At 37.6% G+C, this 25278-nt stretch overlaps 1 protein-coding gene across 8 annotated transcripts in view; it reads left to right on the top strand.

Annotated features, from left to right (window-relative positions):
* LOC6577532 (CUGBP Elav-like family member 2) overlaps nucleotides 1-25278 on the top strand; it is a 68012-nt gene that overhangs the window by 12047 nt on the left and 30687 nt on the right. For 4 of the 8 annotated variants that reach the window (XM_044008531.1, XM_032728679.2, XM_032728678.2 and 1 more), the window contains exons 3-5: nucleotides 2737-2999; nucleotides 4819-4901; nucleotides 8834-8882. In XM_044008531.1, the coding sequence (XP_043864466.1) occupies nucleotides 2737-2999; nucleotides 4819-4901; nucleotides 8834-8882 (395 nt within the window). Of the gene's footprint in view, nucleotides 1-2736; nucleotides 3000-4818; nucleotides 4902-8833; nucleotides 8883-12220; nucleotides 12482-18239; nucleotides 18552-22471; nucleotides 24289-25278 lie in introns of those variants that run through there. The other 4 variants (XM_032728683.2, XM_032728680.2, XM_032728681.2 and 1 more) reach the window with 4 other exon arrangements.

Raw genomic sequence — 25278 nt, forward strand, 5'->3', positions numbered from 1 at the left:
CTGCAGCCCTCCAATGGGCAACTGCCACTCCCTCTCACTCACTCTCATGTCTCTCTCTCTCGCTCTCTCTCTATCTGTTTCTCTGTTGTCATTTTTGCTACAGCGTGCTGCGCTGCCATTAAATAATAAAGCAAGAATATTAAATTTATGTTGGGTCATTTTTATGCGCCTTGCTGCAATCGCCCACTCCAGCCACTTGGCTGTTATCCTGCTGTCTCGGCGAGTCTCTCTGTGTCACTAGCGTCCTCTATCTCGCGCCGTGAACTGTTTGTTTTTGTTGTGACAGGCGCGACATAACAAACTGCCATCATAAATTAAATGCCGCGTCACGGCTTTGTCGGCGCCAGCATTGACGTGGCGTGGGCGTGTCCAAAAAGGGCGCTGCATAGATAGCAAGAGCCACAGAAGGAGCAGCAGAAACAGCCGCCGCATCCACTTGAATGGCAACGCATGTGGCAGCAGCCTGCAGCAGAAAACATTTTACCGCGCAATGCCGAGCCTCTAATCGAGCCACAGCAATCCAACACCTGCCCGGCCTAAGCTCAAGCAAATCCCAGTGCGCGCCCGCCGCAGGCAATTTTCTCATTAGGCTGCGGCGCATTTAAATGAAACTGAATTAGTAATGCGAAGAAAACCAGCGAGCCGAAGACGCAAGTCGCTGCCAGCAGCCAGCAGGCAGCAACTGTTGCCGGCTTGAGTAGTTGCTGCCGTTGCTTGTTGCCCTCGTCGCATCGCAGCTCCCCTGAGAGCAGCCATTGCGCGCCGCTGACTCTCTGATGGATTCCCCAGGCGGCAGTGCGACTTTGAATGCGAAATAATTGCCTGCGGGGCAACAGCGACACCTGTCGCGCACCTGTAGGCCCTCTCCTGCCCCACCTGCCCCACCTGCCCCTCCGGCTCGTTGAACGTTTTTATTTAAAGCGCGCGCCCCGAAAAGTAGGCAACAGAAAATTGCGTGCTGGGCGCAGATTTTGATTTATGCCTGCCAGGCCGGGCCAGCTTAGATACCCAGTTAGCTGCGCTGAAACTGCCTCTGCCTCTGCCTCTGCCTCTGCCGCTGCTGCCTGGCCCGCCCATTGGCCTACTTTGCATTTGACTTGTGGGCAATATTTATCACCTTGACACTAGACTATTTGGCAGCGACACGCTCCGCCTCTAATAGATTAAGTTCGTTTTGTCATTTGCCGCCCTCGGGCATTGTCGCGCTCAATAAATATAAGAAAGTAGGCGTGCCCGCTGACATCCTTGGAGAGCTTCATTGAGCTCGTAAATTCCGCTGGCACCAGGTTCATAAATGCTGTGCGCCTGAAAGCAAAATTAAGCTAGATACCATCTGAATTGGATAATATCCGGAATGGCGAATAGCTTAATTCATTTAGCAGTTGCGGAGGGTTCCTGGAGAAAGGCAGGGCAGACTTAAGACTTTTAAATTTCCCAGATATACACAAAATACAATTTAAGAGCTTTAGTAAGCTTAAGTTATAATAGATAAATCAATGGAAGCAAATAAAAATACAATTTATGAACAATAAATTTAAAACATATTTTATGTATAAAATAAATTATTAAATAATTTGATCTACGAACAAATATTTATAAATTTTTAATGGAAATATAAGAATTTTGAGCAACGAGAAAGTATTGTTTAAATTCATTTTTAATATACGCAAATATTTAATATAAATAATTTAATTTTTTTGTATTTTCATTGACTTGACTTTCATTTAATAAACCTCAACTAATTTATATATTAAGCTTTTCTTTTATAAATTTTAATGAAACGCCTTACATTAACCTCAACTTGAACTAATATAATTTTACCAAATTCAATCTTAAAACTGACTTATTTTATTAATAAACCCTTTCTGTGGATATCCAATTAGAATGGTTTTCCCTAAATATTCAATCCACTTGGAATTCTCTTCAATAAAATGAAAACCAATTAGATTTCAAATTTATTGCTTTCACTGCTTGACAACTTGAGCTTATTTGCTAAAGCAGCATGTTTGTGTGCTTGTTGTGGCTAATTGTGTTGTTGTTAGTGTTGTTGTTGTTGTTGGTATTGTTATTGTGGTAATTACTGTTGACATCAAGCAAAAGTCAATTTTGTGTGGCCATCAACAACACCCAATAAAACCCCAAAATATAGAAGGAGCGAAACATACAAAAACTCGAAGTGAAGTAACCAAGTGAAGCCACAAATGGTCCATTCAACGCACACACACAAGCACACACAAGTCACACACACACACACATACATACACATTAAGGCGCGGGTAGTGGTCAGCCACAGAGAAACAAAATAAAAACGCTTACAACTTTTTAGATTAGATTAGTTTGCTAATAACAATTAGTATTTGTATTTTATGCACTGCGCAGCTTCGCCATCTCTATCTCTCTCTCTCTCTCTCTATCCCTCTCTCTTTCTCTTTTGATACGCCCACACATATCGAGCTCCCATTCACGCCTCACCAAGCATTGTTGTCCAGCTTGTTGTTTTTTATTGTCATTAGCAAATGAAGTTAGCAAACAGAGAGCGAACGAGTGGGTAGAAGCAAAGCTTTGTTTTAGCCATGTTCAATATGTTGGCCATAAAAGTTCAATGGAATTACCGGGCAAACTTTTTTTGGCCAGCAACTTCTATAGATATGAATGTGTGTGCGTGTGTGTGTGTGTGTGTGTGTGTGTGTGAAAATTGCCTGATTTATAATGACTTTATTTTTGTGGCTTTTGCAGCGACTCGAATAGCGTTGAGACGGAGACGCAGCAGCCGGACCCTCTGCCCGCCATTAAATGCGAGGCAACGGATGCCATGGATACCACAACGGCTGGCGATACGGAACTGGCCAAGGATCAGCCGGATGCGGACAACATTAAAATGTTTGTCGGTCAGATACCCAAGACATGGGATGAGCTCAAATTGCGACGCCTCTTCGAGCAGTTCGGACGGGTCCACACGCTGAATGTGCTGCGAGATAAGGTCACATCGATTAGCCGAGGTGAGTGCACGCATATAAATGTGCGGATTAATTGGCGAACGGGGCCCTAGGGGCAGACCATCTCTGCTCCTCGCTACATCTCTTCTCCTCTCTCCATATCAGCCCTACTCCTTTTCCTTCTCTTTCTTTGGCCCCCTCTCAATGATTTTTAACAACGCCCGTAAATTCCGTGGTGCACCCTTTTAAGCCAGGTGCGGGGCCTTACATTAACATCAAGTAATATGATTATGGCGAGCGCACACACCAACATTAGGGCTAACACCTTCCACGCTCCAGAACAGGTGTTGACTCGCATTTTTTTTTTCCTTTCTCTCTCACTCTTTCTCTCTCTCTGCCAGCCTCGATGGTAATTGGCCATAATTGCCACACACACACACACACACACACGGACACACTCACGCACGCACACACATCGAGCTGGATTAATTCTATTGGGTATTTGAATAATTTGGGCATTTGCTTGCAAACTTTTATGAAAAGTTGAAATTGTATTACGCATATTTATGGCCAGGCGTGCTGTTGCCTCTCAATGATCGGATATACTTATAGTTGCGGTTCCGTCACCTCTCCTTCTGCTTTTCCTTCTCATTCTGCATCTCCATCTTCTTCACATGAGCAGATTAGGCTTATGGCAGCATAAGAGTTGTTTGTGGCCGGGCTTAATACACATTGAATATAAGTGAAGGTAGCGTAAGGCGATTACCGGCGACGCTGAGATGTTGAGGCTTGCAGCGTGCAGCAAAGCCATTAATAAATAAGCTATCGTCTATCGATTTATACAGCTTTCAGGAAGTTTAATAAAAAATTTTTGGACATTTTATGGTAGAAGTATATATCTAATGTGTTGTTGTTTTTGTTGTTTTATTCCATTTTTTTTTATATTTTTTTTTTCAAAATGATAAATTTAAATCTGATAACCACACATACATATGTCTTATATCTTTACACATGTTTTTTGGATATATAGGAAGAGTTTAATTATAGTTGGCTATTTATATGCAATACAGTTATGTGACTTTTGAAAATTGATGTAGAAATATACAACATACAAAGATTTATCATTAGTTGGCTTTTAATTTCAAAGTGGCAAAATCTTTCTTTATCATCTCACTTCAAAAGATCGAATTATCATACTCAATATTTGTATTGATCATGGCATGTTATCGATATATCGTTAGTATAATATACGTGACTGTATTGTATTCTAACTAAATTAGGTGTCATATATAAAGTTTTTTTTTAGCAGCTATTAGGCTAACCATCTGTCCATACAGACAAATATGTATTTTTATCAACTATTGTCCTTTAGTAATCGTAATAGAGCCGACTATTATTCTCGCTGCACATATGTGGTGTCCGTTTAATCATGACATATCGCGCATAAAACTTTTAGGCAGCAGCCGCCATATGTATATGCTTACAAATGTATATACTTATATATATACATATATATCTCTATATATACCACCTACATATTCAATCTTTCCATCATTATCTCTGCATGGCTCGCATGATGCGCTCGTCTCTCGTCACACAACAAACATTTAGCGTACAAAAGCTGTTGCATGCCCAAGTTAAATTGTATTTACATAAACAAAAAGTTTGTTCCATGCATGATATATACTATATATGTATATCGCGATATCTATAGAGATCTATAGAGAAGTGTGCAATGTTTACAGTCCCAATGAATAGTTTACTTTTGACGTCCTTGTATCATATGTTTGTGCAATTGTCTATCGATTGTTGAACTTTGTTATCGACTTGCCTATTTCTTGTATCGATTTGTATCGATTGTTTCGTTCTGTTTCGTTTGCAGGGTGCTGTTTTGTCACCTACTATACGCGCAAGGCGGCTCTGCGGGCCCAGGATGCGCTGCACAACATCAAAACTTTGGATGGGGTAAGTACAACAAAGGGCATACCCCCAATCAACAATATTCTATCATTTTACATATATGTAGCTAGCGCTTTGACTTGCTCGTTTTACGTTCTGTATGTGTATGTATGTGTTTCGTATGTATTACTTCTGTATGTAATTTGTAACTGTGTGTGTTATTTCTCTTTCTACTTTTTCTCCGTATTTCACTTTCGTAAAATTTGATATATTATGCTTTATAAATAATGCAGCTTGAGAAAGTCAACCACTGGCGCATATCGATCGATCGAATGACATAGTTTACCACAATGTACCTAAAATTTCTAATAGCTAGTCATTCGATATGTATACACACGCAGAGAGAGTGAGTTATACACATGGTCGTGGGGGCGTGGCCGTCGCTCTGTTGTTGTGTGGCCAACACAAATGTAATCATCAGTCAATTAGTGGATTCAATTATTGAGGACAATCTCATTGTTAACGTATTAAATGAAGCGTTCACGCACAGGCAAACACTGTAAAGGGAGTACCCTTACTCAAAATACATACTCACATATCGGTCTATAGGTATGTACGACTAGCTAGCCTTTGTAGCCAGCTCGCAGTCAGCTACTTCATTTACATATTCAAATTGTTAATGGAAAATCCAATGGCACTAAAGCAAGTAAGCGACAGAGCAAGAGTGAGAGGATTGGGAGGGATAGTGGGGGAGAAAGGACGTGGCAAATGACGCCACATGTGTAATTGTCAAAATAATGATCAATACCCAGGTATATACATATGTATATACGTATGTATGTATGTATGTGGTTATATATACAAGCACTTTGTTTGTATAAGTAAGTGCCCAGCTATGCATGTGTGTGTGTGTGAGTGTGGGGATGTCTGATCCCTTAATGCATTTGGCAGGCTGCCTGAATAACCACCAAGGCCTCCCAATGTCTGCTGCTCTGCAAGAGCTACTTAATTTACCTGAAATAATCGATAGGTAAACAGACGTTAAAACGTCGGTATTTTCACATACAAACACACGGACGCAACACACACAATCACACACACAGGCATCTGCATGTTTGTGTGGGCCAACTTGTCAACGGCTTCAATAAATATTTTGTTTTGAACTGACCAATTCGCTCTATATATAGACCACATGCGTACATGTGTATAAGTCTACGCCCGTGTATGTGTGAGTTAAGTGGCCCTTTCGGTCGGGTTTTTTTTTTTCTGGTTTTGTCCTTGTTGTGTGGCACGTGTGAAAAGACGCAGTTGTGACGGACTTGGATTGCCCGGAAAAGTGATTACACTGTAAAACTCGACAAATGCGATTTATTTTTTGTCCCGCCCAAAAGTATGCAATAATTTTTTTGTATTGGCTTTACATGTATTTGCTCTGAAGCATGTGAGCGAGAGGGACAAACATAGTTGATAGAGAGATCTTTAAGAAATGAATCTTTAAAAAAAATTTAATTATTTTTAGTGAGTGATTTAGTAAATGTTTTAATATTATAATATACTAGTAGCTGGAACTTTATTTGAATAATTCAGTAATTTGAATATTTGTATAATTTCTATTTATTATTTTATTGATTTTTTTTTTTAATATTTAATTATATTTCATTCTGCGTTAGTTTAACTTCTTTATTTCTCCTCTCTCTCTCTCTCTCTCTCTCTCTCTCACTCTCTCTCTCGCTCTATTTTTCTATCTTTCTCTTTATCTCAGCTAGTACTCTAGAAAATTTGAGCTAATTTTTTACAAAATTAAATTAAATTAAAATAAATAATCATGATGCTGTCACATCTAATTTTATTTTAATTACAATGAACATTTATTATTTAGTTTTTAGTTTTTTCTTATAATTTATATAGATTCTGTTAGTATTCTTGCAGTGTTCTTCTTTATCCTTCCGCGTCTTTCGTGTTGACCTAGCTAAAAGTAAACAGTTAGGTATATTTTTACAGCTAATTGACAATTTGAACGGCAATCACACATGAAATATCGAACAACAACAAAAAAAAAAATAGATTAGGAACTGCCAAAGAAATGCAAATAAATGAACAGTTTGGAAGCAAATCGTTTTGCTAGGCTAATTGTCATTAGAGTGAAAAGGGTACACGGGTTCAACACATATCCAGAGCAGAGCCTTACACAAACTGACAGCTAATTTGGGAAGGGACTCAGCAGAGCGGGGGCTTGGCGCTCTATGGGCTGGGAAAAGAGTAGCAGCCGGAGCGATATCCTGGACAGGCCACTTAACTCATTCAACTGCCAATTTTGAATAATAGAGCAGCAAAATGACGCAACAATGTGAGAGAGTGGAAGGCAATTTGTGGCACTGCCAGCAGCAGCTGAAGCAATGACATTTTCTCGTAATTTGTGCAAAACCTTTTGACCAGACAGATAGACAGACAGACAGGCTAGCCAACCAGCTGTATAGCTAGGCCGGCGAGGCCAGACATCAAGCACAACTTGTCGAGTTCTTGAGCATTTCATTTCAATTTCAACTTCAACACAACAGTCACTCATTCAGTCACCCATTCACTCGTTCAATCAGTCAGTCACTCACTCAGCCAGTCACTCATTCATTCATTCACTTAGCGTAGCTCTTTGTCGTCGCACGGTCAAGTTTTTGCTTCCGCGTGGCCCTTTGGAAAAAAGAGTATACAGAAGAGTTATGTAAGTGTGAGTGTGTCTGTGCAAAAGAGAAGATCGTATATTGATACGTAGTTCATCTACTCTATAACTCTCAGTTTTTCTCTGCTGCCTACTTTACAAATTCATGAAATTTTCAGTGAATAAGACTTCAATTACAAAATTTTCAACCATGAAATTCTCTAGTCTATATCTTTTTGCACATCGATAAGTATCGATTAATACAATCTTTATGTTAACTAGGTAGAAATTGAGTATATACGCATTGACAATGAAATCAAATTAATCTTAATTAATACATTAGACTTTAACCACACAGATCTACAGATCTCATAATCGATAATTATCGAAAATAATTGATTTCAGTTTACAAATTGGCAAATAAAAAATTATACGCTATTAACTAAAATTAAATTATTTTTAATAATTTTTGTTTATGTTTTTTAGTTTCAAAAATTCGTTAGCTATCGGTTATTCTGCCTTACATTTTTTATTTGATTGGTTTCCATTTAAGATATGGGGTATCTTCTATTCGATCATATTCTACTTATTTTCTCAAAAAACTCTTGCCAAAGCTATAAAAAATGTAGAAGTAGAAGACTATCAATTGACGCGAGTCTAATATGATTGTAAGTATTATTATTATCATTTGCCGCTGTTGGCGCCTCTTAACTGAATGAAAAGTTAATTGAAATCAAAGTAATGGCAGCAGGACTTGCCAAGTGCTGCCACTGCCCCGCCTGTCCTATCTATCCCTTCAAGACCTAGCATAGGGACTGAGAGCCCTATCGGTTTGCTCAATGAATGTAAAATAAATTAAAAATTGTTAAAGGCTGCGCGTTGAATTGGAGAAGTGCTAATGGCTACGTTAATGAAATGGACTCTTGATTTTTACATTAGGGCCCCTGCCCAACATAGCAGAATCCAACTCCTCCGTCCTTTGCCTTTCGGAACATTTGTTGGCCTTTGCACTTGCCTTTTGTGGCAATATTCTTGTTGCACTTTAGTTCGTATCAAAGTAATGAAATCTTCAAAGCATAGCAAATGGAAAGGTAACTGAAAAACTTATCAGCAGGATGGCTGTCTCTCTCTGTGTGTGTGTGTGGGTGTGTGAGTGTGTGAGTGTGTGAGTGTAAGGGAGGAACAGAACTCATGTGTCTTGCATAGAACCTGAGTCTGAATTGCAATTCCGCAGCTGTTGGCAACTGTTAAAATGGAAAACCCGAGCAGAGCTCCATGCTCTTTGCTCTGCTAATGCTATCTTGCTCTGACTTAACCATCTCTCTCTTTCCTTTGCCTTTTACAGATGCATCATCCCATTCAAATGAAGCCGGCAGACAGTGAGAACAGAAATGGTAAGTTTCTCCAACAGAGAAATAAAAAGGAAAAAACCCATTTTATTTTTTTAAAGTCCTTTATCTGTCTGATTGCTGAGAATGTTGGCCAGTTTTTATGGCTCTGCCTTGTGGTCTTAATCGCAGCTTGTATCGGGACATGCGCCTACCATATGCATGAGTAATGGCCCGGGTGGCATATGCTAGCTATGGGCAGGCCTTGCGGCGGCCCACTAAATCGATTAGATTCGATGTCTTTGTCTTTGTTTTTCTGTTTCTGTTGCTGTCTCTGTCTCTGTCTCTGTCTTTGGCTCTGGCATTGAAAACTTAAGCTCTTTGAATACAATTTCAACAAGCTCGCAACTGTTAGCCAGGCACGTTTTCTCTAACACACACGCACACTAACAGCTGGCAGTGTGCGCCCCTTTCTGTTGCGTATCAAGGCCTACCACTATTTGTTGACTAGGTGGCAACCCTGTTCATCAAAGCCAAGCAAAGAAAAGTAAAAATGAAATCCTCATTGAACCTTTCCATAACACAACGCCATTTTGGGACGCGCTTCCGTTAATTATTAATCTTTTATGAATGGTGTTACTTTTTTATTTATACCAGAGCTTTTATTTAGAAACTGCAAAATTTTTCTCATATATCACACAATATACTTGGTTTTTGAGTACATAATTTTGCCTTCAATTGGGCGTCAGTAAATTCCGTTCTATTATTGTTTTAAGGATTTTTAATTTGACATATCAATTTTTCCCAACTTTTCTGAGCTTCTGTTCCCTTTCTTTTTAAACCGTATTAATCTATTTCTGTTGTATTCTCTATTTCGTTTAATTCAGGATAAATCTCTTATTCTCTAGAAGATTTGTTTCCTATACCTCACATATATCTCCAATTTCTTCTATTCCCTATTTGACTTATTCCTCACCAAGTTTAGCCCGCTTTCTGCTTCTTCTTCTCTATTACATCTACATCCACATTTACCTAATTTAAAAATTATGATCTGCTGTTTTTAATGCTTTTACTCATTCTGTCTTAAATCTGTTCAATTTTTGGCTCTTCTCAGTGTCCATTAAGGTGTTCAACGAGCACAAAAAATAGATAATTCTATTGGTTGTTTTTGTTGTCATGTGCGTCACGCTGTACGCGTGACAAAAATAAATCACAAACTTAAAAATACGTAACGCACTAATTTTATAGTAAATTAAGAATATAAAACCTAAGGAAAGAGCTCTCTAGTTGGAAGTGCATGGCTAAACATTATCTAAGACGATTTATAATTTTATTTGGGTGCCAAGAAAATTAATGATAACAAGGCGTGGCCATAAAAGAGCTATTAAAAATTGCAAACAGAAATTGTAAAACATAAAATGATAGAATATGCTATGCTCTTACATATTGGAGTGCAAAAATGTATTTTTGTAGCAAAATATATAAATAATAATAAAAAACTAAATATTATTTGAATAATCTCTAGCAAGCTTCAACTCCACATTAACCCAATTATATATTTAGCATTTTCGCATCCCACTCAAGTAGCGGACTACCCCTAATGTAGTAGGGCATATTGGCAACAAGATCAAGAAAGATGCACAAATGCCTCACAATTTCAAATGCCACACAAAGTACGCAAATGCAACAAGTGCAAAATTTGCCTTACACTCTCTCACCCTTCAACTGCCGCCCCACCCCACTCCATGCCCCTTGGATGCTTTGCCAAATGTTTTGGCGACACTTGACAAGATGCCAGAAATTCTAAACACTTTTAGCCGTGTTTCGTCGGTGCCCTTTTGCTGTTAGCTGCTTTGAATACTTGCTCATTGCTCGAGCATTCTTTTGTCTCGCTCTCGCATGTCTATCTCTGTCGCTCTGGCCTGGGCTGCCTGACCAATCATGGCAAATTAATTACGTATGCTGTGCAGCGTCTGCACTTTTACGCACACTTTTATTTACGCCGCCGTGGCTTTCTAATTAATGAGCATATTAATTTGTGAAGTTGTCAGGCGCTGACAACTTGTAGGGTGGACACCCTACAATGCCCTACTCCGGCAGTTCCATGGCGATGTGGCAACTCATGCTGCGGTATCTTCAGATCTGCGATTGAGTCAAATGCATGCTTTCATGCTTGTGCAATTTGTTGCATCTGTAGCTGTGTCTGTCTCTGTATCTGTGTCTGCATCTGTGCATCTGTTAGATACTTTTGCTGCTGGTCACATTAACACAGTTTTCAATTCAATTACGGCACTCTACGGGCTATACAAAGCGCCTTTCTATGCTGCCGAGACATGGCCTCATCAATTGATTTTCGCACATTTGTTGCTCGTTTAGCAACTGACGTGATCGCCTCTTTAGATACATGCGCTCACTTGTGTATCCAACAGATACATTTACAAACCTAAATAACCGCAGTTCGTTAGGGCTATGCCCGAGTTGCTAATTGTGAGCAGCGTTTCGTTTAACTCGGCGTTAAATGTGTTAAATATTGTGAAATTCGGTGAATAACAGAAAAACAGTCTGAGCTAACAAAAAGTATTGTTTGAAATGCTTGAGCTGCAAGCACAGTGAAGCCTCTGCTCGACAACAACTTCTTATACAGGGCTTGGCACTCGAAGTGTTGCCTATTTACAATGCCATAAATTCGATTTGGAAAAGTGATTTTCATTTATTTAAAAGCATATCATGGCCTTCTGATGGCTTTCTTTAGCATCTTCAGTGCCTGCATAACTTTTTTTTATATGTTCCACATTCCTCCTTTAGCTGCCGCTCTATGCAAGCACGGTCAACTAAGGTTAGATTGGGCGCCAAAGTCGTTTTACTGGCGCTGCAAGCTTTGAATTACAAGCCGTTACTTTAAAAGACGTCGCCATTAGCAATACTAAAACAAGACTCACTGTGCAGCGCTTGTGCTAGAGCGAGACAGACGTCCGTCAATCATCTCCTTAAAACTCTAAAGCAAACCAAGCAACAACAACATAAAAACGCTTAGTCAGCCGGCAGCGAGATATGCGCGAAACAAACATAAACAAACAACACAAAACGCAAGCAAAGAGCGTAACTAATTGACTTTGACTAAGCCACAAGTGGCGAAGAGAGCGCGCTCGCCAGCAACAGCTGTGCGCGAAGAGAGAGCGCACGAGCGAGATAGAGATAGCGTGCGAGAGAGCGGGTGGGCTAGCCGTCAGAGAGCACAAGCCGGCATAAGCATTGCCAGGCGCCAGGCAGCAAATGAAATTCAAAGTGCAGCGCAATTGACGATCGGCCCAAAGCCAAAAGCCCCCAGCCGATGCCGATGCCGCTGCTTTTGCTTTTGATGTTGCTTTTGCTGTTGCTGTTACACACAGTTGGTTGTTCAGTGTAGACGCAGTCAGTCAGACGGATGGTCGGACGGGTCGGTTGGTCGCATCGATAGCTCCTCACGCGCGCAATTTGTCAAACGTGAGCGTGTATTCCAATAGAACATTTTGTCGCCGCAGTTTGCCGCAGTTCGCCGCAGCCGTCAGTCGATCGATCGCGCACGTTTTTCAGTTTGCTGCCCGCAAAGTAAACAATAAAGGAAATTCTTTAAATTAAATAACTGTGCACGCTCAATTGAAGTGAATTGAAACTAAATTTGAAAAGTAATCAAAACCAATTTTATTGAAAATGTCGCGCACTTAACTTTAATTAATCAACAATTATTTTGAAATTGCTCGAAAGTTCAAAAGAAATATATTTACAAATATCAAGTGTTTACAGCAACAGCACATAAAGTACTATATACATACCTATACATACATATATATTTAGTTTTATGCTCACTTAAAATCTGTGCACATCTTTTTTGGCTTTTGCCAATTGCCAAAATGTAAACAACGCTCATAAATGCCAACAACACAATATGCAAATTGCCAATATGAATTGACCGAGTGCTTTTGAGACAAAGCAAAACAAAAAACAAATACACATCGAAATTAAATAAATCTGATCAAATGCAGCAGCAGCGAAGCGCAGCATCCACCGCTGCTTGACTCACTCATTCGAGCCGGCATCTCAATATCTCGGCTCCTACAGCTGGTTAATTATTATTGTGCACCCGCCCACCCGCTCGCTGCCTTTGTGGATCGTAACGATCGCAACCAGTTTTTCACTTCAATTTCAATTTCCATTCAATTTCGCTTTTGCTTATATACTTCATATATTTATAAATGTATATATCTTTATATACATGTTATTAGCCAGCAATTGAGCCGTTATTAACTCAGCTGTTTTCTGTTTTTGTCTTTTTGTTTTGATTCAAGTGAACTGCGCACATTCGCAGTTATTTTATCTCAAGCTGTTGCTCGATATGTATCTCAATCAATATGTACTTTATCTTAAGCAATGCAACGAAGCAATATTGGATAATATTGTTTGTAGAAGAAATATTATGGATGAGAATTATTATTGAATAATATATAATTGTATGTAGATACATCTATATATATTTATGTAGTTACATATTGTACATCTTTCTGCCTATTTATGAAATATTTTATCTGCATCTTTATTTCAAAGACACTCATAATTCTCATTCTCATAATTTTTGCTCTGACTTTAATTGCTTTTACTTAGTAATCTCCTTCTTTTATATATACTTTTTAGACTCGTACATTCCCAAAATACTATATCTATATATAGTTTACTTTAGACTACTTTAGACTATTAAATAGATACTTTATCTGTATCTTTGCAGTTGCTCGAAATGTATCTATATATTGTTTTGATTAATTACATATTTCATAGAAAATTTTGTAATCATACTAATCTAATCTAGTCATATGTATGTCTTGCAGTATCTGACACACTTTTCTGCAGATACTTTTACATGCGTACCTGAGCTGTGAACAAATATGTATCTTTTATGTAAATGTCTATCAATATTACAGATACATTATCTATAATTCCGTCTTCATCGCCAATTCTACTCTTAAATCCACAAGTATCTATCAGCAGCCATAATGATTGATCTTTATGTGTATGTATCTCAAATAGCTCAGATACTTTAGCTGTCTCTGCAGCTCTCGCTCGATATGTATCTGTATCTATGTACATATGTGTGATTCTAGTTGCGCTTGCGTGGCCCGCATCGAGCCATTGCTAAAAGCATTTGTGGAATGCCACCAAATGGAGAAATTGTTTTTTAACGCTGCATTGCGTGTTGCAAGTGCGTTTTCGTCTTGTTGCAGCTGCAGTTTGTCATGTGGCACAAGACACACACCAACTCACATGCAACACGCTTGGGTTGCGCCTATATTGAAATATGCGCATAATTGCCGTGCGTAGCAAAAGCTAATGAAATATCGCTTGAAGACAACACTATAAAAATTTCATTTATCGGAGAATGAAATCTCTTAGCTGACAAGTAGAAGTACATAGAAACACTAGAAAGATTCATCTATAAGTGAAAACCTTTTCAGTAATTTCAAATAGTTTTTAAATACTCTTTTATCTGCTAGCGTTTCCCGTCTCTTGTATCGCTAAGTGCCCAAGTTATCGAATGCATTTTCCTGCCCAAAGCCCAAATCTAAATACTGATAAGGCAATTTTCTTTGACTAATTACTGAAAATTTCCCATTTCCGTTTTACGTGCCCAACTTCAACTTCAACTTCAATTGTGAATAATTTGCTATTGCACAAGTTGGCAAATTAATTTCTTAACCATAATTGCAAACAAATGAATGCCATGCTATTCTATTATATTCTCTACCATTCTATTCTCTACCATTCACATCTATGCTATTGACTGAACTATTGTCATTGTTTGAGAATTATGCTAAATGCTATGCTTGAACCACAAGTATTGTCCAAAAGAGTCTTAGAATGGCGCAGACAATGCTGTGAACTGTCGCCCTCCCCTAACGAGCATGCTTGACATACATCATTTTCTAGAGGGGACCACTGGGGGGGAAGGGCTACACAGAGTCAAAGACATTGCCACATGATTGTGCAATGCCATTCAACAAGTGCTGCGACTCTGACTGCCGCCGGCTGCTTGCAATGAGAGCCAAAGACTTTGGGGCATTTAATTGAAGAAATCACGCACTTGGAATCCCAAATGCAGAACGCTCATAAATTCTAAAAAGTCAACGAGCGGGAGCTAGGCAGAGGCGGAGGCAGAGCCAGAGGTTGGGTTAGGGTAAAGCCAGAACAAAGCCAGGCGCACTTTGGGGACACCATAACGATGACTTCTATGGCCTGGACACAAGACACAAATACGGCTAACGGGCTTTGCCTCTACGAAAGACAAGGAGACGAAAGCAAAAAGAATTGGAAAAAGCACAGAAAAACTGACTGAAAGAAGAAGCAGCAACAACAGCAATACAATTCTCCAGGCAGGCGACAACTTTTGCATATTAAAATGAAGAGAAAAAATGGGAGCTTGAAACGACCTAGCTCGAATTGCAGTTACCCTGTAAGCAGTTCTTCGTTTGAGGTTGCTATGATTTTCATTTAAAAATTGTTTTTAAATATTACTTCATTTTTTGAAATTAATTTAAATTTATATTAGTTTTCATGGGCTTTGAAAAAGTATGTAATAGCAAAACAGATTTTTAAAATAATATTTTTCTATTTGATTTATGTCAAATTTGAGATCTGACAAGAAATTTGGCACTCAAAATTGTAGCAGAATATATATATAAATTCAAAAATACTTATATCTGAGACTTGTAGATATACCAAACCTATGATGCCTACATTATAGTAATTTAATAATAAAGAACATTTATATATTACAAATATATAATAAATTATATAATGCTATTATTATTACCATGTAATTTATGAATATTAATTATATAAAATAGCACACATATTTTTACATATTAGCTATAAGTGATCCAAATCTAAGATCTTTTTCCAATTTCCAAATAATAATAACATATATTTATCGATTTCAAGCTCTTCTCTTGAATGCTTTGTAACCTGGAACTAGATCTGCATAGACAGCTGCTTAAGACTTATCTACTGTAATATAGACAATTTCAGCTATACCGAAACTCGAGCTAAGAACTGTCGGAGTTACACAGTTCATAGTCTAACAACTGCAATATACCTCATTTCCTGAAACACTCACATCAGTTACGCGGTATTGAAAACTCAACATTGAATAACAAATTGTTGTGTATGTTAGCTGCAAGTCGATTGTTGTCGTTGTTGCTGTTGTTGCTGTTGTTGCTGTTGTTGCTTTTTATAGCTTCTTTCACTCCAATTGTGGACGTCAGTTGTTGTGATGCACAACAAAAGCGAATGCGCCTCAATCAGAGAATTTTAATTATTATTTTCAATTATCGAAAATGGTTTTGCGTCTGTTTCAATATGCCGCATATTATTATTTTTTGTGTTCTACACCCCCTTCTGGCTAGACCGCCCGCCCCACTCCCCTTCCCTCTCTCCATGCCTTTTCAAGTGCTTTGTTGCGGGCGTCTGTTTGCATTTTTATCCCCAGTAGCCCATAGACTTTGTGTATCTGCACTTGTATCAGTATTTGTGTCTGCGTCTATCGTTGAGGCATCCCTGGTAATTAGGGGCGTTTCAATTGCGGCATATGGTTTTATTTTAATTAAATTTCTTGTCGAGATAAGCGCTGCGAGCGTACCCAAAACCTGAACCTCAACCACAGCCACAGCCCCAGACAACCAGAGCTACAGCTGGTCTCTCACTACGGTTTTAGGCGCTTCTAGCATTTCCTTTCGGGTCTTTTTTCTTTCGTTTCTAATTCCAGCGACAAGGGCAATGAGTACTTTTTAGGTACTCACAATTGGGTTTATTTATTTTAAGCTCACATACTGAAAACTGTGAATAAAAAAAAAAAAAAATCCGCTGAAATACGATCGAGAGTGGAAGCAACTGAAGCTTTTAGCGTATGACTGCAAAGCCACAAAGCTGTTAACTGATAAATTAAACAACTGTCGCCGGCTCTGAAACGCGAAACAATAATAAATATACAAACATAATGTGCGAGACCAGAGACCGGCGTTCGCAATGCCAACATCCAAAGTCAGGTAGTCCCGGCACAAGTATATAAGCCAACTCAGATACATCAAGTTATATATGTATATAGCGTATATTATATTGTATATATGGCTGATTTTTATCAGTTTAGTCGAGTGGCAAGCAAACGTCAATGCAAATGCATTGGCAAACGCACAGCACAGTGCAAAACTCCGAAACAAAAGCACACCAATGTTCTGTAGACGGCGCTGATGATGTAGCAGATACCCTGTAATGGGCATTAATGTGAATTTGTAACTATTTTATTTGCGTACGTGCTAGGATTTCATACAATGTATAAGAAGTGACAGTGGCCAAGAAGTGAAAGAGCAGAGATGGGTGAGAGTAGTTAGAAAATTACATAATCGGAGGACTTTGTTCTTATAGTCTTTGAGAAATGATATGTGATAACTAAATCAAAATGACTTTGTAGTAGTCTGTAAAGCAGACTGTTTTTCCAGAAAACCCAAATACCTATCTTTCAACGGCTCTCACTCAAGCCCGTAGTATAACGAAATGACTCGAATCGACACTCTGTGTTTGCCTGTGTATTTGTGTGTATCTATGAGATACTCGTGATCAGGTGGCGGCTATGATCAGCGCTGCTTAGCACGCGCCTCTTGATGAGTCCCCCAATTTATGGCTTAGATACCCTTGACGACAAAGCGGGCATTAAACTGCAATTGAAAGCTATGTCACGTTGCTTAAAATACATGGAAATAAAACTATTTATTTACATGGAAAAATAAAATGAACAAAAATTGTTTTAGAAGAGTCATGGAAACATTTTCCAAAGTTAAATCTTTATTCAAAAAATAGTTACATAAATGCATGAATATATATATGATATATTCATAGATAAAATATATCAAATTCAATGAAAATTTTTAATTTGACTGAAAATGATATGGGTTTTATCTATAATCTATAATTTATCTATAATTTTAAATTGATTTTATTTATTCAATTGAAATCTAATTTTAGATAAATTTCATTTGGTTTTTATTAATAGTTGAGTCTTTTATCTCTAGAGTATTGCAAAGTTAAATAGTAGTGGTATTTGGAGTGTGTGTGTGTGTCTGTGTGTTTAGTGTGATCTTTGGGTTGTGTGTTTGGGTTTTTCATTTAGTCGCAAATGCCATTTAACTGAAACGAAAAATGCCAAAAACTAAAAGCCAACGATAATAATGATAATTTCGTATTCGTATTCGAATGCCTCGCCATGCGGTTGGGCACATCGTGAACTGAGTACACAATGGCTAAAGTACACACACACATACACTCGCATGTGCTACAACTACGACTGAGACAAAACAAAAAAGCTAAAGAAACAAAAAAAAACAACAAAATAAATAAATAAATAAAAATGTGGAAAAAAATCTAGTAAAGTAAAAAAAACCGCACGACAGCGCAAAGCAGCAGCGACAAAATAAGCGACGCAAGCAGTTTGTCACTCAATCGCCCAGCAATCAGTCGCGTTTTTCTTTGTTTTTCGCTTTGCGCTTTTCGCTTTTCGGTTTTCGTTTTCGTTTCTTCGGTCTTCGGTCTTCGGTCCTCGGCATCGAATGCTGCACAGCATATCTGTATCTCATAGATACATTTGCAGATAGCTCAAGCTGTGCTGCAGTTCGCCTCAAGTTGCGCACGCGCGTCTGCCTCAACCGAGAGTGTCAAAATGTATCTATCTCTCGCAACGTATCTGAAAGATACAATTTGTTAACCAAATGAATTACGATATCAGCTATGCAGCAGTTTCAGTTGCAGTTGTTGTTGCTCCCAATAAACGTGAAAAATTGCGATTCCTCAAAACAGTGAAGCTTGACTATAGAGTTAGGAGTCTAGGCTTGAAGTGTGAACATCAAGCAATACAGTGAAGCCCATCTAGCACGTGCTCGTTAGTTTGCTATAAGAATAGTTATGGTACAGTGCAGCTCTAAGTCTAGTATTTACTTACGCAGTAGTTATTGCCTGTTATACTACTCCAAAAATGATTTACTTTGACCTTAATGTACACCGTGAACACTGTACCATGCCCGCCCTTGTCATAAATCATTTGTTCGCCGACTTTTAAAATTCTATTATATCGACTTTGACTGCAGCTTACGTAAGCAGTTACCACTGTAACAGCCACTTATTTGTAGTTACTCCCACTTTTCCATCCATTTAGGCAGTTAACACTGAAGCTGAACTCCTCGCGCATATAAAGTTGACATTTGGAGAATTCAAGCACATAGGCAGCCATTACTGTAGTCGCTGATAAACCCTATTTACTTGGACTGTATGTGCATTGGGAAATGTGTCGAATGTATTTACATAAATTTGCTATACAGGCACAACAACAGCTGATTCGTTACACTGAACAATAGCCAGCCAACTACACAAACTCTAGTTCTATAGATATATGTAGATATATATAGATGTATATGCCACATTATTGTATAAAAGTAAAACCGATTTCCGATACAGTTGGCGTAACGCTTGAATGCTTCAGTTTATTCGAGGTGTGCCCCAAACACTCGCACACACACACCCTCACACATAGATAAACAACTGTCATCATAAATGGTTTCAGATGTGCTGGCATCTTCACGATCTGAGAGTTCGATCTGGTACCTGAGCGTACGTGCGTAAAGTCTAGCTCAAGGTCAGCTGCACCCTTTGCATATATTCATATATACATATATAAGCTACATATCTACTTGACAATAGGAGAAAATTTGTTGACTCTGCCTCGAGTGCCGCATTTGTGCAAATATTAAAAGATGCCGCAGGCAAACAACTAGCACAAGTGTCATTAAATTGAAAACATCTAGATACAAACCACGCAATAGCGCTCAGTCTTATACATATATATGTTTTCTTAAGCATGTATAATTTTGTAGAAATTCAAAGAGCAAGCGAAAGAGAGAGAGAGAGAGCGGAGAAAAATAAATACATCACGTAATGGATTTCTTGGCGTCAGCATGAAAATGAATCACTTGGCCGTAAGCAAAGTAAATTCCAATTGAAAATAATCAGTTGGGTTAGTTGACATCGTAGCCCGGGAGGGGAACAAGTGCGTATTGCCCGGCAACAAACGGAAATTGTCAGTTGTCAATTCTCAAACAGCAACAACAAGAACAACTACAACAAAGGTGTGCGGCATATTAAACACAAAATGTCAACAGCTTGTCAACCCAAAAACAAATACATATATACATGCTTTATATACATATATGTTCCTAGTATATCTATGTATATCCCAACATAAATGAACAGCTATGACAGTGCACTTTAAGCAGAATTAAGGGCATCAAATATTTGACTGAAAACACTGCAAAAAGCAAGCAAGAAATATTTCTTTTTCCTTTCTTTTTTTTTTTTTTTAATAATATTGTTTTTTTTTTTTTTTTTTTTTTTTAGTATTTAAATAAAAAAAATATTTATTTATATATATATTAATATTAAAAAGAGGAATTGGCCAAACTATTTATAGAGAAGATAAAGATATATAAAAAAAAAAAAAAATATATATATATATATATATATATATATATATATATATATATATATATATATATATATATATATATATATAGTAAATTGGGATTAAAAAGATATGCATGCCTTAACTTTATATTTATAAAAAACAATTTCGTTAGCTAAATAACATTTACAGCTTAAAGTTTTGGCAGTTTCATATTGAGTCTTGCTATCCAGTAAAAAGTTTTCTAGATACTGAAAACTTTTGTACTATTCTTATATATATTCTTTATGATTATGATTGATTATTACAGTTTGAATATTTAATAATTGTTATATTAGAAATATACTTGTTCAACTATAATGCTTGAATAGTATATACTTCAATAGATAAATGCTTAGTTATATATAGTATATATATGTATGTATATATAAGGTCATAATTCAAAAGTTATACATATATGTATATCACATTAGTATCTTCCATTTAAGACTGTCTCCTCTGTCTCTCTGTCTCTCTCTCTCTCTCTTTCTCTCTTTCTCTCATACTCTCTCAATCTCTACGCGACAACTCTGGCTTTAGACATCAAATTGGAGTGCCAGCGTAATCTATTTCTTTATTATTACTATTATTATTATTTTTAACATGCTTCAGATACGTCAGTTTAAAATGAAAATGCGTTGCTTTACGCTCTAAAAACTTTCAGATACCCGCACATTAACCAAAAGGTTCATAGTGTAAATGTGAAGTTTATGAAGCTTATGCGATAATTGTGCTGCTTATTCAAATGAGTTGCATGAAGCGAAAAATATGTAGCTAAGCAGATAGCAAAAGTCAAGATAAAGTACAAAGAGCGCTAAGCACATATGATATCCAGATGGGGCTGGTTAAGGTCAAAGTTCTTAACTAATTGGGCTAATCAGTTCTAGTTGCAAACAAGCAATTGCCAGTAGAAAAAAAAAAAAAACTTAATAAGAATTAGAGCCGTATATGTTGACCGAGTTGACAAATTGGTAGTTGGCAGCGAGGCGTAACAAATAATGAAAAGCAAAAAAAAAAAAGATACAAATACAATGATTACAAGCCAGTCGATTGGCAGCAGTGTTGCAATATGCCACACATTATATGCTATTATAAAAGTGCATGATTGCAGCAGCAGCAGCAAATCAATTGCATTTGCATGTTGCAACGCTGTGTCGCAATGCACTTCACGTCCAACAAGGCTCAGTCCACAAAAGCTGTCAAATATTTCCATCAATATTTGTGCTTTCTTCTCAGTGCTCCATGCTATATAGTACCTGTACCTATGCCCCGCTATATACACACATACATATCCATGCATATATGTAATCATATACGTTTCGTATATTTACGCATATTTATGCCTATATGTTGACCAAGTACAAACAGCATAGTCCATCAGCAGCAACAACAGCAACAACAACAACAACAACACAGTATATATAAAGAAAGAGCAGTCTGTCAATAGACAGGCAGGCAAACGTCAATTTAGCTGGGCCGCCAGAAATTGAAAATAGACAAGCTCGACAAGTTGTGGAAAGTCTCGAGAAGCGGAGCAAAAATCAATAGAAAATATAGTTGACATGAAAATATACTTTGTTTCATTTTCCACAAGCAAATCGAAATGAACGCATCTAGCTATTTTTAAGAGAAACAATAACAATCGATTGTCATCAAAACAATTCGAACTCTGAGGAATGTCTCTTGGGTTGATTAACCTTATGTGACCCTAGAGATGCTACACGTGGAAAGAGTTGAAGTTCGAGAAAGTGATTCTATTGGTAATGCTGAGATCAATATCTAAAATTTCCATATTTCTTATTACTTCAATTTTTGGGTCTTACAGCAGATTTTCCAATTTACTCTTATATGAAAGTCGATTTCTGTTGACAATAAATATATACATATTTTTTATTTCTAAAATTTATTTTATTATACTCATTCTAATACAAATTCTCGTACATATTTTAAATCTCAAAAATATATTATTCTCTATAAATTCTCACAGTCAACATCAACATTAAATAAGCTAAGCAAATAAATGTAGTAAAAAAAATCCCCTAAGCAATAAATATTTTTGAGCGTAGCTTTTGTATTCTGAAGAATAAATATTATTGCTAAGCTGAATTTTGTGAACTGTTAAAATCGCATATTATGTTCGATTCAGCTTTCTTTTCTTAAAACAGAATTTCACATGGTAATAAATCAACTGAGACTTCACTTGTTGTAGTTCGCCATTGTTGTTGTTATTGTAAATAAATAAGCTTAAAATTTCACAACTCATTTTTGGTGTTATGTCGACAGTTGTTTAGTTTAGGTTTCAGGTTCCGTAGACACGCCCCTTAGCCAAAGACGCCCCCTTCAGCTAATATAATGTGGGGTACATAGTACATATAAACGAGGCCTGTGTTATATAAACACAGACGTTTATTTTTTAGCAGCTATATTTGAAGCTGATTAGAGTTTCAAACAGGTGTCACATAGCAATACTATACGAGAGAGAGAGAGAGAGAGAGAGAAGGGTAATAGGCGTGGCCTTTGGATAAATTGTGGCATTTGTGAAATTCGCTTTGGTCCGTTAAGTTAAATTTGCTTAGCCGCTGCGCTGCGTTTCGTTAAATAGGTTTTTATATTCAATTTCGAATTTGAAATTTTATGAGCTGCTTTGCTATTTTGAGAATTGCAACAGTACGAAAAAAGTGCACATAAAAATTGTTGCGGCGAAAGGGTGACTGAAAATCATTTCATTACCTGAATCCTAACTGGCATTAAGTGCAAAATCAAATAACTACGCTATGTGATCGCCATAATAAGCTTAATAACAATAGCAAATATTGTGTCTGTGTGCGTGTGTGTGTGTCTGTTTATATGCAGGCATATGACATGCCTGGCCCATTAACGCTCGATATGATGCGATGATATGCAGCAAATTGAAAGTAAATAAAAAAATAAAAATAAAGAAATAAATAAAAATAACAACAATCGTCAAGAAAGAGCAGAAAAAAAAAAATAAAATACAATATTACAAAAGCAAACGGTGCAATATGGCAAATTAATTGGTTATACAAAAATGGCAAACCATAAAATAAAAAATAATATATATGTATGTATGCTTGAGTGTGTGACAATAACAACAAACAGCAGTAATAATGATGATGATTATAATGAGGGCTGCAGCACGCGCTGCGTATTAAAAAAATGTGAAAAAAAAAAACAAAAACAAAACAAAACCAAACCTAAATGGAATAGACCGTTTTTTGTTTGGTTCGTTTCCAATGAAACTCAAATTATACACCAGTGAATAATTGTGGTATTTTTTGTTGATCTTTTTAATTGTAGCGGAAAACATGTTCATTTAAATTACATGCAAAAATATAAATAAATTTTAATATAATAGAGCATTGCATTTTAATATAGCCCAAGAGGCTCATAAAAACAAGTTGCCCTCGCCGTGGGTGTGTGTGAGTGTGTGTGTATTTGAGTGCGGCGCCATCTAGCGGCCCATAAATATGAAAAATCCAAATACAAATATCATGGAATGCAGCAATGGATTAAACAGTAACAACACCAACAACAACAATACCAAGAGCAACAACAACAACATCAACAACAACAGCAGCAGCAGCAACCTCTCAGCGTCCAATATCAACGGAAACGGAAATGGCAATGTTAGTGAGCTACAGCTGCGCCCTCTGTCGGCCAAAACAGTGCTAACAACATGTGCAACAGCCCAGCCCACTAGCAACAGCAACAGCAGCAACAGCAACAGCAGCAACAGCAACAACAAATTGTGTGGCTCCGGCATGTCGCCGCACTCGCCACCCCCGCAGCAGCCCACTAACATGGCCACAAATGGCCATCAGTCGTATCCGGCGATAACGGCAACGTATTGGCTGCCGCCACCAAATCCGGCGCCATATTTAGTTCCAGGTAATTAGTGTTACTTGCAGCCATAGCCATAGCCATAGCCATAGCCAAAAGCCCCATCTCGGGCTTATACTAACTTCAGTTGCTACATTCCTGTCCACCAGCCCCATCTCAGTCTCCTGCGCCCCACCCTGCTACCTCACAACGTGACTGCGGAAACGCGTCGCCTGCTGCCTGCCTCGAAATGTTGCAAATTATATTTTCGTGTTTATTGTAAAGCTCGCGAGGATTACACTGCGCAAAGAGATTTCGTATTCAAATCAATTGCTGACTTTGTTTGGTTTCATTTGACGAACTATTTTCTTCAGACAAAAAAACGAAAGAAGTAAATAAATAAATATGTTTGTCAGAATATTAATGGATTCGAGTATATATTTCTTTTTAATTTTTTAAAACTTCACATATTATAAAATGAACTACAAATATTTCAGATGTCTATATTAAGCACGTTTCAAGCAAGCTCTTAAATTGAACATACAATTTATTTCACTTAGGCCTTAAAAAAAAAAAAAAAAAAAAAACAGTCAAAGGGAATATTGAATTTTTGCTTTTTGTCAAGATTCTCTAATGCTAAAATCTTTTTATAATTATGTGCTATTCTTATCTACTATTGTTTTCGTATTTATTATTACAATTTTAAAATACTTTTTCATATATGTTGTTAAACTTTCATTAGTTCTTATGTCATCCAATTTGATATGCAGAACAGCTCTCTTTTTCTCTCAGTGCACAAAACATGTTGTTGGAGTTACAAGGCGCCCGTGTCGTGTTCCACACATGTATGTAAGTGCGTGGGTGTGTGCGTGTGAATGTGCTGTCATTGTATTTTATTTCCATTCGCTTTTTTCTCTCTTTCGTATTTCGCTTAGTCCGTGCGGCGCGCTGCCAAGTGGCAAAATGTTAAGCCACTGTGTGAAGCTGGGGCTGGATTTTAATGCTGCCTACACACATACATATGTATGCATACCCCCAGTGTTGGGGGCGTTTGTTTTG

Source organism: Drosophila mojavensis, unplaced genomic scaffold (assembly GCF_018153725.1).
Source record: "Drosophila mojavensis isolate 15081-1352.22 unplaced genomic scaffold, ASM1815372v1 contig_36, whole genome shotgun sequence".
NCBI classification, from domain to species: Eukaryota; Metazoa; Arthropoda; class Insecta; order Diptera; family Drosophilidae; genus Drosophila; species Drosophila mojavensis.